The 17,081-nt window shown below is 39.2% G+C and overlaps 3 protein-coding genes across 5 annotated transcripts; 2 read left to right on the top strand and 1 right to left on the bottom strand.

The window, feature by feature from the left end:
• The first annotated feature begins 97 nt into the window (after positions 1 to 97).
• LOC147757275 (uncharacterized) lies at positions 98 to 3,183 on the top strand. Of its 3 annotated transcripts, none has more exons than XM_086981708.1 (3): positions 98 to 179; positions 438 to 2,115; positions 2,568 to 3,183. In XM_086981708.1, exons 2-3 carry the CDS (start codon positions 586 to 588, stop codon positions 2,865 to 2,867), a joined length of 1,830 nt encoding a protein of 609 aa, XP_086837834.1. In that variant the 5' UTR covers positions 98 to 179; positions 438 to 585; the 3' UTR covers positions 2,868 to 3,183. The 3 variants fall into 3 exon arrangements, with proteins under 3 accessions (XP_086837834.1, XP_086837833.1, XP_086837835.1); XM_086981707.1 differs by having other exon boundaries at positions 157 to 292; XM_086981709.1 differs by lacking the exon at positions 98 to 179 and having other exon boundaries at positions 310 to 949; positions 1,865 to 2,115.
• On the bottom strand, positions 3,161 to 8,969 carry LOC111246032 (nucleolar protein 16-like). Its single transcript, XM_022795219.2, has 4 exons — positions 8,558 to 8,969; positions 6,971 to 7,069; positions 3,919 to 4,213; positions 3,161 to 3,562 (listed from the first exon to the last, which is right to left on the bottom strand). Exons 3-4 carry the CDS (start codon positions 4,108 to 4,110, stop codon positions 3,230 to 3,232), a joined length of 525 nt encoding a protein of 174 aa, XP_022650954.1. The 5' UTR covers positions 4,111 to 4,213; positions 6,971 to 7,069; positions 8,558 to 8,969; the 3' UTR covers positions 3,161 to 3,229.
• Positions 8,970 to 9,098: 129 nt separating this feature from the next.
• On the top strand, positions 9,099 to 10,741 carry Ak1 (Adenylate kinase 1). Its single transcript, XM_022795218.2, has one exon. It carries the CDS (start codon positions 9,328 to 9,330, stop codon positions 9,916 to 9,918), a length of 591 nt encoding a protein of 196 aa, XP_022650953.1. The 5' UTR covers positions 9,099 to 9,327; the 3' UTR covers positions 9,919 to 10,741.
• The last annotated feature ends 6,340 nt before the right edge of the window (positions 10,742 to 17,081 follow it).

Below are 17,081 nucleotides of genomic sequence, written 5' to 3'. Positions count from 1 at the left end.
GATTTTTTATCGGTTTTTAATACTTCTTAAATAATTTATCCTGTATGTAATCATGGGAACCTTTACACCCGCCAAAACTTTAAAAGTACCCTCGCCTTAAAGGAACAGGTGTAAGGGCATAAGTGGCCTTTGGAGAGCAGCTGATCTATAAAAGAAGTTTTATTTAAATCACAAAATATGTAAACAATAAATCATTTTCTAGAGCTATTAATTGGATCTGGGTCCACATTGTGTAGATCTTTGTATCGTATATATAATTAACAGCATTGAATAAATGCTTTTGTTTATCACTGTTAGTACCAGAAATCAACATATTTGTTTATTAAATAGATGGGCTTGATAACAATCATGTACTCTAAAGTAAAAACATGGCCTTACATTTTAACAATTCTCAATATTATGCAAAGTAGCATTCTAATATAATTATGTTTTAACAGCTAATACGAGCGAAAATTAACAGTGAGTTGGCTCAAGGCGGACAACAGGCGTTGTGTGATCCGGGCAAGTCCGAACAGCGGCTTCTTGGGTGGCAGACTCTTAATAGTATAGCACTCTGACAGTAGTACTTACATAGCTCGTTTAGCCATGGAAGAGAAATCATCGTATCCGATTGTTCGCGAAGTTGGTGAAAACTATGAGATTTCAGTGGAAGATGCAACATGCTTTTTGCATCAGTGCTGGTGTAAGCAGGAAACTACCTCAATAAAAAGCGCCGAGGACAAGCTAGTAAAGTGTAGCACAATGGCGAGACGGGCAGTTCAAAAGATGCTTCATACGCTGAACATTGGTACTGATAATAGAGAAGCTATGCTCGATGCGCACGCTATACATTATTTAGTTAGACTTGCATATTTTGGAACAACTGCGTATAAGGAACCAAAACTGAAGTTCTTTGTCGATGATGAAGTCGTAAACAATGCGCGCAAGGAAACTATAAAAGAACTTCAAAGTGAGTACGGTGCTTGTATAGGAGAGGTACAAATACAGTGCATCGATGGAGCAATCCCTGTGCACGAGGGGGTTATTAGCCTATTTAAAGTCGCGTCAAGCGGCACATCTACATTGCCGATTTCCAAGCAGCATCTCTCTGTCGTCACAGACCTACTGTATAACGGCAAAACGTCGTTCAAACGCTCAGAGTTGGCAGCTGTCTATGTAGCAACCACCTTTAGCAACTTCAAGGAAGTCAAGTTTTTGGTTGATGAGTTACGACGCACAATTTCCAACAATTGGAAATCAGCTCTTTCAATTGACTGCATTCGAGCCTTAAATTCAGTATATATGACGATACTGTGCTCACAAAGTGACTTTGTTGCGGACGATAATAGGGTTGAAATTGTTGCTGCCCTTGAGGCATGGGCAGAATCGTCACTAGCGCGGCAGACCGTAAAATACAGATTAGTATTTTTGCTAGAAAAGAACAGCACTCCTAATCGAATCAAAGATTACACTAAGTTCATTTATTATAACGGCTACAAATTTGATGGGACATTGTGGACGGAATCAGAGTTGCATAAAGAAAGCTCCAAGCGGTTCACCTATACAAATGCGGTTGTTAATTCGGAAGGTGATAGAATTGTGTCTGTGAGACCTGGCCCAATAGGCATACTTTCCACCGTAAAAGGTTTCACCCGCAGCACCTACTTGCCGCATGATCCTCTTGGGTACGGGTTCCCGTATACGTTCCAACAATATCCTTATGTATGTCTAGTGTTTAACATTTACGATGATGAATTAAAGCATTATGGGACTGAGCTTTGGCAATGGAAAGAGCAAGCAACGTTTGAGCCAATCAAAACACTACCTATGTGGGAATCAGTGGGCAACATGGTCCGCATCCAGGATGATTGTTTTTACTTGACAGGAAAGCGAAGACATTGTGGCACGAGGCGCGGACCCGATTCAGTTGGAGCTTCTGTGGACGATAAAAGTCATGAAAACAAAGCGGAAGCCGGCTTGTATCTCATGAAGGTTACAAGGATCGATGGTGTCCTGATGGGAGAGGTGAAGATGATAGAGAAATGGACATTAGATGAATACTGTGAGAAGTTTAATACAGAATTTTTCTGCATTGGAGAGACCCTCTACAAACAAGAGAGAAACTTCAACTTCAACGTAAGGCTAATCGATCCAACATTTTATTGTTAACCTTCTAAAAAGAACACATATAACATTCATATAATAATATTCATAAAGTTCCCAGTTGAAGCCAATCGTGGTGAATAGAATGGACTCACATGGTAATAAAGAATGCTGATATGCCTTCAAAAGGTGACATCTTACGGAATATTTAACAGAAAATATAAGCTATTTTATTAGTATTGCATCCAAAGATAAATTTATGCACATATCAATTTACTCTTATGGATTTTCTTAGATCACATACACGCACCTAAAAAAAGTATGCAAAGAAACTGGATTAACAAAGCACACCATACATTAAATAGTAAACAAGCACGAATTAGCTGAGTTTATTTAACTCAGCTCATACTTTTTTGCTGTTATACTATAACATGCCATATTCAGCCAAACCAATAAGGTGATTCATATCATTTTCTGTGTTCCAGGAATGTAAGTCATCACCTACAGTACTGTCGCGTTTAGAAAACGATAAGTTTGTTCCTGCAGGCGAGTTGCAGCCCATTGAAGGAGCAATGCTGACGACGTGGACCCTCGGTGGTCGAATATATGCCGTTGCGTCATTGTACGATGTATCGAACACACCTTGTCCATGTGGATTTTTCGAACTGACTGACATGAACGTTTGGCGGGATCGAACCTTAGAAACAGGGTTTTTCAATGTCCACCCTAAATGGAAACCTGCAAATAATAGCGCTTGGCGCGATTTTGTCGTTGAGCGCACTTGAACCGCAGTGATCATAGGGAGATCATACTATAAAATTAGGAGGTCTAAAAGTGTCGCAATAGGATTATGAAAATCATTCGAGTTTGTACTTCACCATATGTGGTAGCCTAAACAGTATCTGGTGCATGGGCATATTGATGGAGGAGTCGCCGTATAATGAATAAGCAAATATAGCATATTTAACCGTTCAATTATGATTAAATCGATCATATTCGGATAACTGTATTTTATTAACATGGCACACTCAAACGAGCCATTTACCTAAAACTATAGAAACAATAAATACACAATCTAGACTGCTGAGGCAAATAAATATACATATATTTTGTTTTTAATCTGTACCTACATTACCATCTTACTAGCTTATTTAGCAGCATCCAGACTATAACCATCGGGTACAGGTTGCAGCCCGCAGGCCATCATTAAGGCATTATAATGCGTGGGTACTTTCTGACATTTCTTATATAAGCCTTTGATTTGTTTAGGTGTTAACTGATAGAGGTTGTCGGGGTCACGAGCCATGGCAGTCCATTCATCAATGCCATGTTTAGAGATCATCTTCGCAAGAAACATCATGTCATCACGCAGCATAAAGCTACGGTCACGTCGGGCCGCGTTGGCTTCCATCTCGATTTTTTCCACCACTTCGTATTTTGCTGGAGCTACAAGTTTTTTTTGTGTCGGGTCAAGCTCCAGCTGTCGGACAGTAGAAAAAATAAACGAATTGCAACAATACAGACAATGATATAGATTAATAAATGTTTGTAAATCGAAAGTTAATGAGAGACCTTGTTCAAGTTTAATGAGCAATTACTAACAAAGCCAGTGACAAAAAGCAAAGTAGAAAATACACTACAGTACACCTTAATATTCGACAACATAATAATAGAATGCTCTGAACGTTTACAGTGCACTATATCTAGAACATATGCATGCTGGAAATCTATAACAACAAATTGTCCTTTTTTCACTTGTAAATCAGTGCGTTACGATATACGCTTCATAATATCATGGTGGTCACACGTGTACACATAGGCCGTAAAAATGCATACCTTGTTGGCGTCATAAAGTAATCCAGCTTCCTCGATATTTCTACGAAATGTATGCTCCTCATTCCAAACAGCTTTGAGTTGTTCACATGCGACGCGAGGAGCATTCCTTCGCTTTAACTTCTGGCGGGCCCGTTTCGGATTTATGTTGATTTTTTTACGATTTGCGCGACGTCTCTTTGCCTGACCGCCCATTATATAGCCGTAACAATTCACCGAACTCAGCAACTACACAACTGTCACTTCAAATCGTCGATTCCTTTGAAGCAATAATATATATTTGCATCGCAGCAATACACTAAAAAAAGTAATATTGAGTTAATAGTTATTCGTTGAACCCAGGTGCCCAAGCTCGTACATCCCTCTACAGACCTGCTCGAGGGCACGTATCAAAACAAAAGCACGTGCAAACAAAGCGGCCGCTATTTTGGAGCTGCCCGCGCGAATTTAAAAGTAACCGCTGTTTACTGACAAATTAGTGATTTACCCCGTTGGGAGGGTGGCAATAGATAGAATACGTTGCCACTTAAGTTAGCAGCCGTTGAGGAATTAGTACACAGTTACTCTACTTCTCATTTGTAAAACGTAAAGGTGTAAGGGTTACGCAGTTTCTAATAATTTTTTTAGCTTGTTAATCTTAACATGAGGTTCTCATCTATGCAAGCAAACAGCACTGCTTTAAGCTGCGTTCATTTCAAATTCATTTTTTTTGAGGGTCAATCAGCGATGAATGCGGCATATTTACTTCGAGGCGTGTCCTTTCTAAAGGATAAATTATGTAGTGCAGTTCAAACAATGCTCTAAACTTATTAAATGATAACTATTTCACTACTACCACTCGAGAAAAAAGTTCTCAATTTTTATGCAACAAGAGAGAATGAGTAAAATCTGAATTTCTCGACGCCTTCGAAACGTACGACTCTGACTGTATAAGTAAAGATTAGTAAAAATAGTACTGGTTCTGACATATTGAGTATGGAGAGTGTGGATTGCACAACATTTTATTAATAAGCCAGTGCAATTTAACAAAATTATGAACTTTTTTTGACCCAACGTATGTTTGTGAAAAACTTCATACTAAAAAGACCTCTTGTACATAAAAGTAAAATGTCTACACAGTCTAATTCAGTAATGTGCTTGTGCATGGAACGTCGCTGCTTTAAACTAATAAACATGCGCTCTTAAAATGGTCAAACTGTTCAATTCGTCTTAGCTGATCTTCGCCATAGTTTCATCCCTCATGCTTTCGAAATTAAGCTTGCTATGTTTATTTAAGAAATGAGCGGATTGTTGTTCGATCGTTTTTTCCTTAACGCGAACACAATCTGTTAATTTTGCTTGGTAAAAAAAAAAGCCAATATCTTTCTTATAGGATGTACCACACGCTATTACAAGGAGGTAGTGGCATTCTTTGTTGCAAGCTGTTGCAAAAATATTCTTGATGTCATACGTTTTAATTGTTCTAGGTGACATTCAAGGGGTTGTTTCCTCGCTTATTTTACAATTTTTAAATTATTATGTCTAGATTTTTTTAACCAAATCTCGGTAAATGGAATGAAATGAAATGAAAAATTACGTATAATGACAGACGCATGTATCTTAGCATGATCTTCTGTGTTCAAAATTCAAGATCCAGTTTTTTTCGGGTCAATATAGTTGGTATATATATATATATATAAAGATCTATATGGGAAGAAACTTCAAATAATTAGTGTCCGTTTTTGTCTACTATGACACTTCTCTACCGCTATTTGTTTGCTAACGATCAACTGTCACACACAACTAGAAAGGTCTTTCTGTGCACAAAGTTTTTACTGTAGGGGGCGGCTTTGGTTCGACGAAATCGAAAAGCTGCCTAGACAATTTGGTGTAAGGATGGCAGGGACAAGAAGGGCTCTATAGCATAACGTGTTACTCATGAGTGGCTTGCAAATTAAAAAAGTAACGTTTTTGTTCGCTCTTCGGGTATTCCGAATTCATCAAAGATTGTTTAGACTTACTTTTAAAATAGGACATCTACAAAATGAATTTACATCTCTCAACGAAAGTGTCTTCACCGTATGCAAAACAAATATCCAGAGTTGCTTACGTACCCTTTTAATATTAGAAAAAAAAAATATAAAATGAACCAGGTGTTTAGAATGCTGATCTTGCTACTTAATAGACTACTTTTAAAACCTGAAGTAGAACACATAATGACAGTGGACTCGTAAAAAAAGCTTTCTAAGTATACATTCAAGGTAAAGCATTTAAATTAAGGAAAAACTTTAACAGGCTGTTGCTTATAACGGACATAAATTTGCTACTATTTTTAGTACCGGACAAAATTTGTCTAGGATCCTAAATTAAGGATGGTGGTAATATTGAATAAACAAAACTGTCTGGATTGACAGTCTTAATACATGCAAAGCATTTCGTCAAAACATCTTTCTGGAGCATACATATATTCTCCAGCGTCGGCAAACGAAAATTGGAAAAAGAGGCAATAAACAATAATAACTAAATCGTGTAGCGAATCTCTAGGGCGGTGTTTTGTCTTGTTAATCTCTCTCTAGTGATACACAACGAAATGTGGACGTTGCTTTACCAGCGACGCTATTTCGCTCTTTTGCATGATCGACGAATACTCCTAATGCATATTTATATAGATAGTTAAACTTATTTATTATTTCATATTAACATATATATGACAATATGATATATTAACGTTAATAAACATTTGTCTACTTTACTGTATTGTAAAGATTCTGTTTCTTCTTCTGCGATTTGAACTGCCGCGCAACCAGATCTGAACCTGAAAACGTATGCAACGATGCGGTATTGTTGTCGCGAACGCAGGTCGCCCAGAACCCTACAATATCCGCTGTTACCATCGTTTCGACTGTTTAACATAATAGGCCATCCCACTCGAACAAGACTTCACTGTAATATAATATTTACGCTTGTTCTTACAATCAGTTGCGACTTGCGCGTAGCTCAAAGTGGGCAAATCTCGCTGACTACTGGCTGAGCCTTGTCGCACTGTGACATTATAATTTCATGCACCTTCACTGACCTGGCGCTGCCAGACGAAGCTCACAAGGTCCTTTCGAGTCTACCGGATCGCCTATAAGGTGAAACAATGCAGCGTCCGATTGAATGTCGAATCGACGCTCTAAAATAGAAAACATGAAATGCTTGAAAAAGTAGCTTTAAAGGTTCTGTCTTCCGCTAAAAATATATGGTTATTCGGTTCGGTAAAAGAATTAAGTGTGATCTTGTGTTGATAAGAAATCATCGAAGAAAAAGCGTGACGCACGAAATTATCTATTTGACGGCATGAAAGCACGTGTTGCCTGTCGCGCTTCAAAGAAAAATCTTATCCACAAAGCTCCTGTTTTTTCCGCTATCTCTGCTGAGAAATGGGAAATTTCTGGGGGATTCACTGCTTTCGCTGCTTGTGTAGACTACTACCAGCTAAATTCTAAACTAAATCTTCAATAGCTATAGTTTTCTTGGCTATGCTGGCAATTGCACGCGTATTTTTCCGATGTTTGGACGGTACAGAAAGGTCTGATACGAGTAGATCGTTGACGCAAAACTGCTCTGAAGCCCAGATGAGAGCTTAATACTTTCCAGCCTTACGGAGAAGTTTCCAAGGGCACGTGTGGGTTTTTTCCTGCAAAGCTGATAATACCATTCAAGACTGGATCAAGACCCTGAAGATGACTTTGCCCATGGTCAAGGTAGACTGGGCCGTGTTCCGTTGTGATGCAATGTTTTTTCGCAATGTATTTTGGACTCAATTTATATAGTACTCATATATATATATATTATATATATATATATATATATATAAGTCTGTCGACTATAGGACTCCTGCGTAGCAGCAGCAACTTGAGATGACGGAATCTAAACTGAATCAATGTTTTACTGTCTAGGGGCTTCTAGCCTTAATTTTCCATATTGATTTATCGGACATGACGGTCTTTGGTATACTTTTCAAATAACTTAGATCATGAGTTATAATTTTCGATAGTAGGTACAAAGAGACACAGAAAACAAATACCGAGTACGTTTGCGAGCTCCTTACGTAGATAGTACTTGTAAAGCTAGGTTGAGTGAGCTACACTAATTAAATAATCGAAACGCTGTTCCTAGATTCATAATTGATGATTTCAATATGTATAAACAATTTTCACTTCGATGAATACATTAACATATATATCAATCGATCTTTAGATATTGGACCTCTATGGTTAGATTTGAGCGTCCAATATCGCTGTTAAGCATTCCATGGCTGGCTTCCAGCACAAAACGAAGTATGTACGGCCTGTTCGAACCTAGACCGGGACGTATCCCTAAGATTAGAAGGCAAAGACGTTACCCTCTGAGCTATCACCGGGAAAAAATATCGGACCTAACCGGGCCCGCCGTTTTAATCTAACTACTGTATTCAAGAGCCGCCAGTTAAGCATTAAGTGTTTACATCCGAAATTCTGCATTTGTATTTAGCACATGTGCGTACCCATACGATTGTTTTAGGGCTTCCTATCGCAATTGCTGCTTTCATGCCCGTTACTTATCCAATGTAGGGACTGTGTATTAAGGTTTTCGGTTACACATAGCTTCACAACTTAACACATGTATAAGACCCACTTGCCTGTTTTTTTTCAGCAAACACATAATGCGCTCGAAAGTACGCCCGAAAAAAGGACACAGGCAATTTCTGTATGAGTTTTCGCCACACTAACAGCCATGTTTCTTGTAGACCGCTTCATGACATCACGGCTATAGTAATGTTACACCACAACGTCCATGGCTACCTGCATGCAAGCTTGTTGGTGGCTCCACAATTGTGCACGACACTCTGAAAACACGATTGAGGAAGCGGTGGCGCAAAAACACGCCAATCCCTCAACCTCAGTCAATCCGTCGAAATCCCCAGAATCATGCCCAGTGGAGTCAGTTTGAATGACCTACGACCACGCTGTGGTTCCCTTCCCTTCGATCTAGCCTGCCAAAGAGTCAGCAGGAGCGCGTCGCAACGTTCTTATTGCCTCACTTCAGACCCATTCTGCTGACCCATCTCGTGAAACTATTTGTTCCTCGCAGCTTCTACATCAGGTCGTTGGGCCTCTGCGACCCTTTCCTTCAATCGAACAAGGGTCTCTCGCCTCGGAGAGCACCTCACTGGGTAACCCTGCCTGCCTGTTTGCCTGCCTGCTGACCTTGTCGATTGCCAACGAGCTCTCGCACGTTGCCCGTTTCTATAGGTAATAGACGATAAGCTTTCTGTTGTGAATTATCCCTGATTGTTTCGCTGTGTCCACAGCAGAGTCAAGTGAACGCAACTCGCCGTGAAACGACAATAGCCTCTGTACCAGTCTAATCAGTGTCTAATTCATCTGTACGAACGACAACGAATTGTCGATGGCGGATCTCGGAGGACCGCTAGATATCAAAGCACCCGTTATTTGGGTTCTGGGCGGTCCCGGTTCCGGAAAAGGTACTCAGTGCGCGAAAATCGTCGAAAAATATGGCTATGTGCATATCTCATCCGGCGATCTGCTTCGTGATGAAGTAGCAAAGGCATCGGTTCTCGGCCAGCAACTCAGTGAAATTATGAGGAAGGGTGAACTTGTTCCTTTAGAGACTGTTCTACAACTATTGAAGAATACAATTAAAAACAAGTCGACCTCCGCTAAGGGCTTCCTTATTGATGGATATCCCCGGACCGTAGATCAGGGTGAGAAGTTTACGTCGCTCGTGTGCCCCGTTAAAGCGATTCTGTTTTTCGACCTCAGTGATGACCTGATGGCGGCACGATTGCTCGAGCGCGGGAAGAGCTCGGGCCGTGCTGATGACAATGAGGAGACGATCCGTAAGCGCCTTAAGACGTTCCGCAACGAATCCATGCCAGTCGTTGATAAGTACAGGGATATGGTTCATACGATATCGTCTACGGACCCCGTCGATGTGGTTTTTGAAAAAGTTGCAGCTTTTATGGACAAGCTCCAGTAAGCGTTCTGCTGATGACACTGAAATATAACTTGATATGCGCGATCGAAGGTAGCTAACTTCCTAACTAAACAAAATAAAGACAAATCATCTTCGACAAATTATCTGTTCCATTATCATCGATGCGTGTAAGGAATCGACGAAAAGATCGTTTAGTACGAGACAGCTAGCCTTCTCACTCCCTCCCTTATTGAAGGCTAGAAAGAAAAACAAAGTGCCCTATATATAAACTTAACAATAATAAAGAGAGAATTGTTCCACGAGCGCATGTGAAACTGCCTCTGGACAGAATACATGCTTCTTCATATGTTCTGTGACCCCTATTAAAAAGAAACAATGATAGAGTTGTAAAAAAATTTACCGTGATGATAATCGCACTAGCGGTAATGACACACATGCACTTCTTATGCTCATTATTATTGCTGACCTTTTTAAAATTATGTATACACACACATTTTAAATCGAGCAGAAGACAAACGAAAACGAAAATCACGAATGTTATCGTCGCTCAAAACTGAATTAACTCAAAAACCGACTAAAATTGTTTCGTTTACATAACAAATTGCGACTAAGTCCATTGAGGCCAGTAAAGCTAGACTGTTTATTGTGATAGATAGATAGATAGTTATACGAAAAGGGATAGAGTTGTTCGTGATGGACACAACTAGATCTGGCTATTAGACTTCGGTGACGTTTACGTTTCCGTAGAGCAACTGTAACACCTTCACAAGGTGATCCTCAGAAAGCAGAACAATCACCTGCTAATGCCGTTAGGCAAGTAAGCCTCAATTTAAAAGTTTAAATATAAATAAAATTCATCTTTCAATCGTTCGCGTTTTTTTCTGTCGGATCGAAACTGTTTTTCAAATTAAAGTCGAATTATACCGAGCAACTCCGCATGCTAATACGCCTCATCAATTACTAACAGTGTAGTCTGTTCACTTCAGTGCGAACTTGAATTCTGTTTAACACGTCGAGAGCTTGGCACGTTACTACCTACTATAACAATAATAAGTTACTGATACAGATTGAACAAAAGTGCTTGACTTCTCCGTCACGTTCTAAGCCGAGAATTCCGAGTTATGATTTTCTTTGAATGCTGTATGCAATTTCAACATGTAAGCAAGCTGTTCGCTAGATTTTATCGAGCAACATCGATAGCCTTTAAGGATTAGGTACTCGCGTAACCTTCACGACGGCCACCTAAATACGTAACGATGTCTACCGCTATCTATTATCTAGTAGGGCACATTTCTATGGTCGTACGGTTTCTTCCGTTTTTTGACGATGGCATAGCAGCGTTGTGCAAAACACCCAAATTTCCATATTATTGTTGACACATAAGCAATAGCTCTAAAAAGAATTGTCAAAAAACAAACGCAGAAACAAACCGTCCTCTTTACTCGTGTTGATCTTTGTACTAATCTAGAACTAGTTCTGAATCAGCGGCCAATATGGACGATAATGGCTAACTGAAGCTCTAGTACGGGAGTTTGAAAATAGTCACTAGCCTATCTGCTCAAATTAGCGCGTCGGCGTATATGCCTGAACGTGAGAGCTGCTTACGAAGCACTGCTATCCTCAGTCACCCATATGGCATCGGCGAGTCGAGGGTGTTACTGTCCAGAAGACGCTCGTTCTACATATCATGGTTCAAACACATTTACAATACTTCGATGTATCTCGGCCAGTTAGGGCAAAAATTACATTGGCAAGCGAGGGTTACAGCAAATCGCTGAAAAAAACGCAACGCAATTAGCTTCGTCTTGTGTTCGACTAGCGTTACGAAACAAAGTCTGGTATATACATCGATTGGCCATTATCTCTTAGTACCGAATTGGTTTTCTTAATTCTATTAAAGGCATACAATAAGGCAAACAATAGTATAAATCCCTTGATTAGGAAGAACAGAAAGGTCGTTACCTTTTAGCTAGGTCTGAATCGCAGACACCCATATCGTTTCTGAGGGTGAGCCGCTCATATGGATCCAAATATTCCATTCGCTATATAAGAGCCGAGTCAAATGCCGAAAAAAAAAAACCCTTACTTAACTATGCCAAAATCTAAAAATAAAAACTCGAAAAAATCATGTGACAAATTATTTAAATATTGCATACTAACGGTGAGACTATGTGATAAAATAAAATTCGTTATAGAGGGTAAAAAGCCAAATGTAGGCAATTCAGGTAAATTACTACTGTTCTGTATTTAATGGAAGTATCTTACTCTAAAGCTGTATTAAGCCTAGTTTCTCGATTACTAAACAGCGTAAAGCAGTGAACTTTATCGTAGTTCTTATTTCACGCCGAAGATCGGACGATATCTGTGGTACTTTAAACTCACAATTAAGTAACCTATAACCAAATGTAGCAAAAACTTATGCGTTTGACGCCACTATTCGTCGCTTCGCTCGGAATTCAGTTTCATGAGGTCCGCCGTCCATGATATACGCGGAGAAAACTATTATGAATTAGCTCCTAGTAATAGACTCGGTGGCGAAGCCTGGCCAGGAGGCCTTATGCGGCCTGCTTTGTGGACAGATCCACACGCAAAGTATAGAAGGCCATCGGTTACAATCATCATCCAAAGGTTAGTAGATTCGTCTACAAGCTTTGCCACGCAGTCGTGTCTGCTGATTCAACCAATCTAATTTGCTAATGTCATACTACGCCCAACGTAAACCATATTTGTATATACAACACTAGTTTCCTTTACCCTGTTTCACGTGGTACATAACGCGTGACGCGATCGTGTTATTCTACTCCTGGAGTGCTCCAACAACCTGTTGTATTATCGTTTCATCAGCCTGTTCTCATTTTACTAAACTTGTTTATGTTACATCTGAGTAAAGTGTACTAGTTCCGAGAGTCTGTTGCAGCTACCCAAGTACAATAATTCTGCTGTTCTAACTTAGTCAATAGGGTATCCTATCTCAACGATCGTACAATTATTCTACTATTGCTTTGCTCCGGTTTTAGCCAAACGAATCGACAGACGCGTCACAGTCCGCTGCACGAATTTTGTTATCCACCGTCATCTCATTGCAGTGATATTATTCTTTCATTGCAGTGATATTATTCTTCCATCGCAACAACTCCCTCCCATCCTCCTAATGCATTTGATCCGTTACCACGGCACATGCATTCTGATACCTGATGAAATGACCAGTCCCGACCTAAAAATATCTAATGAGGCACAAGACAGACTTCATGTTTTCCATATGACATCACTCTGTCGTTAAGGCCTCGTCGAGTCCAAGGCCTTGCAACCTGTCATTAGGTCACCTCCATTCCATCATCCTATCAAGAAGTAATTCACTTTTTTTTTCTTACTAGAACTTGTGTCTTCAACGCCCTACTACGCGATTTTTCATTGTAATTGTTCCATTTGCATATTTCGATATCGATACTCACTGTTTTCGCAAAACACAACTCTACCCGCCAATTGCGGGCAAACGCAAAGGGTCCGATTTTATTTTAAAGATTAGTTTTTATGATTTTTTTTGATCCGATTTATTTTGTCAGAAGTCCAGGTAGGTCCATAAGCCTACAAACGTAAGCGACTTTCCAGCATAAACTCTTTCAAGGAGTTTTGATGATCAGTAAACAGATGGCTTCTCAGTTTAGTCTAGAAGTGCTCAAATTATCCTAAACTAGACACTTCTTCTGAGACGAACTAACATCTATATATAGTTAGGATATAAACAGAACAACTGTTCCCAGGATGAAGTTCTATCAGTAGCCAACAAAAGACCAGTTAAAAACAACCACTTTTGGAAAGCTAGTCAACTCACATATGAACGTACACATATATGCATAGGTTATAGGTTCGTGCGTGAAGCCATGTGTAAGGCCACTAAATTTCGCGACATTAAAGTGTTGCTACAACCAACGCTGATGAGGGGCGATTTAAAATCGTAGAAACCCCTTACACAAAATGCATATAAAATTAGGGGTATACTCGATTTTGCGTAGTGTAAAATAATGCTCCGAAAATTTAGTTAGCTAATTAATAACTTGAAACGTACTAGTCTAAATTATGCTTAGCTATTAGACGCACGCCTCTTGCTTAAGGATAGTTGAGCAGGCTTTAATCAATGTTGTGGAGGTAACAAAAAAAGGAGCGTCACACAAAAATCATACATTGTAAATAATATCCATCAATTAGTGACCTATTTCGTACGGCAAAAGCAACATTTGTGTCAGTATGTCACTGGCTGCTCATTTGAGTTGAAAGGCGGTATAGCTTGTTGAAAAAAGTAACAGCACACAATGTTCAAGCTGTGCGGGGCAAGGATATTGTCAAGAAGAGAATGTTCCACTTTTTCAAAATAGCTAGGTAGAGAACTTCATTATGTGCTTGACATAAATAGAAATTGTAGATACCCTACATATTGCATTATATATAGACATGATAACATTTTTAGTAAAGTTGGATTTCTACATTAAAAGAAACATTTTAATCATATTTGCAGCTTAGAAGAATAAAACAAAGAGTTAACTTTACAATATGACTCACAATTAAATTATGACAAGCGCCTATAAGCTCTAAGGCAACGCTTGTAATGATCCTAATTAGCTTCTGCTGTACGGCCCGTTTTCGTTGGGACTGTACAAAATCTCTATATACGCTAATCTGGTCGACTGGGAGGGACTACAGGCCTCATAAAATGGAGATCACCATCTTATTATATTTCGTAATCAAACACCCTCTTTGATAGGCAAGAGGTGTGTGTATTCGACGCCATGACTGAATCGGCCGCCAAGGGTTCGTTGTCGTCAATCAGGTTTTAACCTGATACATACTGTGCGGAAAAATTAACTGAAGAAATTTATTTTTATTTAGCAAAATAGGTAATGAATCGTTACAGCTTCACGGTTACTGATCGAAATACATATTCAATGAATTGACTGAAATAATGAATCCGATATTCCTTTATTTATTCCAACTATTGGTAGCACGGTTTTCAGGTTGGCAATTACTGAGAAGACCATTTGCGCGTTTTTCACAACGTATTCGCCTAATTATACTGGTTGGAACAAACGTAGGCTTAGAGTTAAGTAACATCTAGGTCTACAGCTAGAAAAAATAATCCAAGTTATTGGAGTACTTTTCAGTAGCTATTGTCTATTTTTATCTAGAACAAAAAGGTTTTTCTCCGATATATATTAAATGTGCAATTCCAATGTGAGCCTTAACAATAATTGTCATTTACCAATAATTATATATAACTATTAGTTATATACACTGTACATAAATAATAATACCTTTAACACAAGTACTATTTTTGACGTAAGTGTACTAGAAGATTTGCTTGCTGATCAAATTTGTCTGATATTGCAGGATTGGATTTTTGGGATCACCTTATGGTGAAGCCATGTGCGTCTAGTGAATAGCACGTGTATGCACATCTGCTATCAATAACTTGCGTTTCGCTATCGACCGTTAAAAAGCAAATAAATAAATATTAATTAAGCTTGTTATTACTTGATCGTAGTCAAAAACCATCGCTAACTTGATGTAAAACTAAAACGGCAAACTTTCAGGTCAGCGTATATTTTAAAAATCGAGTTTACGCACACACGTTTTTTAGGCTTGAGCAAATTTCAAAAGTCAGAAAAATAAGTTTCTGGACATTATATGCGTTTGGAAAGTGGTTTGTCTTAATTATTGATATTAAATGTGCCTCAACAATACTTGGACAGCGCCCTCAAGTATTCGATTGTCCTCTGATTTATTCCTCGAATCTAGTTACACCGTTACCATAATTTTATTTACTACCCTGGTAAGTATCTAACTCGTAATATATATGGCATATTACAAAATAAGTAACGGATTATAATCAGCTTGCTCGAAGATCAGCTAACGGTCTTCGTGGTCCGAGATAGGAGACACGATAAAATCCTGACGTACCACAGGTATGGACAAGCACCGATGCTCCCTTTTTTCAAGGCTTAAAGACCATACCGTAATGCTCGGATAGCTTTCCGCTTTCAGGGAGCTGCAGTCTCAAAATGAGAACGAAACTCATCAAAGAAAGTCAGATTGTAGGATCCGGACGTCAGTTTTGTCGAAGGTTGTCTTATTAAGGTGTTGAGATTGCCTTGTGTTCCAGTCTGGTCCTCACAGGTCGACTAGCAGTAACGCAGCGCCCTGGTAAGTGCAAACATGAGCAACAGTAGAATTCGATTGGCTTGTAAAATACCGAGGAGTCCTTTTCCTTCAACATTCATGTGTTTTCATCGTCATACGCTCTTTATATCTTTCATCATGACCCAAGAAGTGGTTCCTCTGTAGTAGACTGCTAAGTAATCACCGAGAGTGTGAGAGCAAAACTCAACCCGCGCTGCTAACACCTCGTACTTCGCTTGGCATAATGACATAATGATAGCACACAGTAGACGCGAAAAGGCTTACAAGTGTTTTCGTAAATAAAAATTCCCGAAATACGTAATGTAACGGATAAGCTCTGCTTGCTCTCATCACAAGCAACTTACGTAGGTAATTAATTGCTGTGATCTCGACGTTACAGAGCTGATGGCTTTTGAAGGTTCAAATGATGAAGTTCTGTCGCGCATTTTCACCACGGACCATTCGATTTGAAATACGTTTAAAGGAAGTTCGATTGAAATATCGTCTTTGTTTTAGGAGCTCATTCCTGGAACTGTCAAAGAACTCAAAGTTTGGTCCATAATGGCAGTGAGGTTTTTGCACAATTATTAAGCTGACAGCTTAATAAACGCATGTGCGCTATTGATCCTCTGTAGATTCCAACCTGTGGAAGCAGTCGGAGTTTAGTGGCGATATCTAAATGTACCGATAATTCTTTTAGGAGGAGCACTTTTAAAAGTGCTCCTCTAAGAAGAAACAATTTTTTAAAATTTTTATTGAAGCTCCACGTAGGTATCCCTGTTCGTTTATCAAATACCATTTAACCCCTTTTGTGCGTCTTTGCTTCGAGTATCTTCCTCAACATCAGTGCCATAACCACGATAGTGTAATCGAGTTACTGTAACAAGATAATTAGACCATGGATGTAACCGAACATCAAAAGCAGATTTACAAAATCAAAACTATGAGAAAATTGTAGCGTGCTTTGTCTAAACACTTATGTGCACACGTACTTTTTGATTAAAGAAAGCGCTCGTTTGACTACATATAAGCAT

This window comes from Varroa destructor, unplaced genomic scaffold, assembly GCF_002443255.2.
Source record: "Varroa destructor unplaced genomic scaffold, Vdes_3.0 BEIS01000002.1, whole genome shotgun sequence".
Taxonomy (NCBI): domain Eukaryota; kingdom Metazoa; phylum Arthropoda; class Arachnida; order Mesostigmata; family Varroidae; genus Varroa; species Varroa destructor.
Note: the sequence above shows the minus strand (reverse complement) of the source record. Positions and strands in the feature narration are given on the sequence as shown.

Excerpts from the sequence above, each read along its gene's own strand:
- LOC147757275 (XM_086981708.1), top strand. The coding sequence starts at position 586 with ATGGAAGAGAAATCATCGTATCCGATTGTTCGCGAAGTTGGTGAAAAC. Across the intron at positions 2,116-2,567 it reads AGAGAAACTTCAACTTCAAC|GAATGTAAGTCATCACCTAC; the intron begins GTAAGGCTAATC and ends TCTGTGTTCCAG.
- Ak1 (XM_022795218.2), top strand. The coding sequence starts at position 9,328 with ATGGCGGATCTCGGAGGACCGCTAGATATCAAAGCACCCGTTATTTGG.
- LOC111246032 (XM_022795219.2), bottom strand. The coding sequence starts at position 4,110 with ATGGGCGGTCAGGCAAAGAGACGTCGCGCAAATCGTAAAAAAATCAAC. Across the intron at positions 3,563-3,918 it reads TACTTTATGACGCCAACAAG|CTGGAGCTTGACCCGACACA; the intron begins GTATGCATTTTT and ends ACTGTCCGACAG.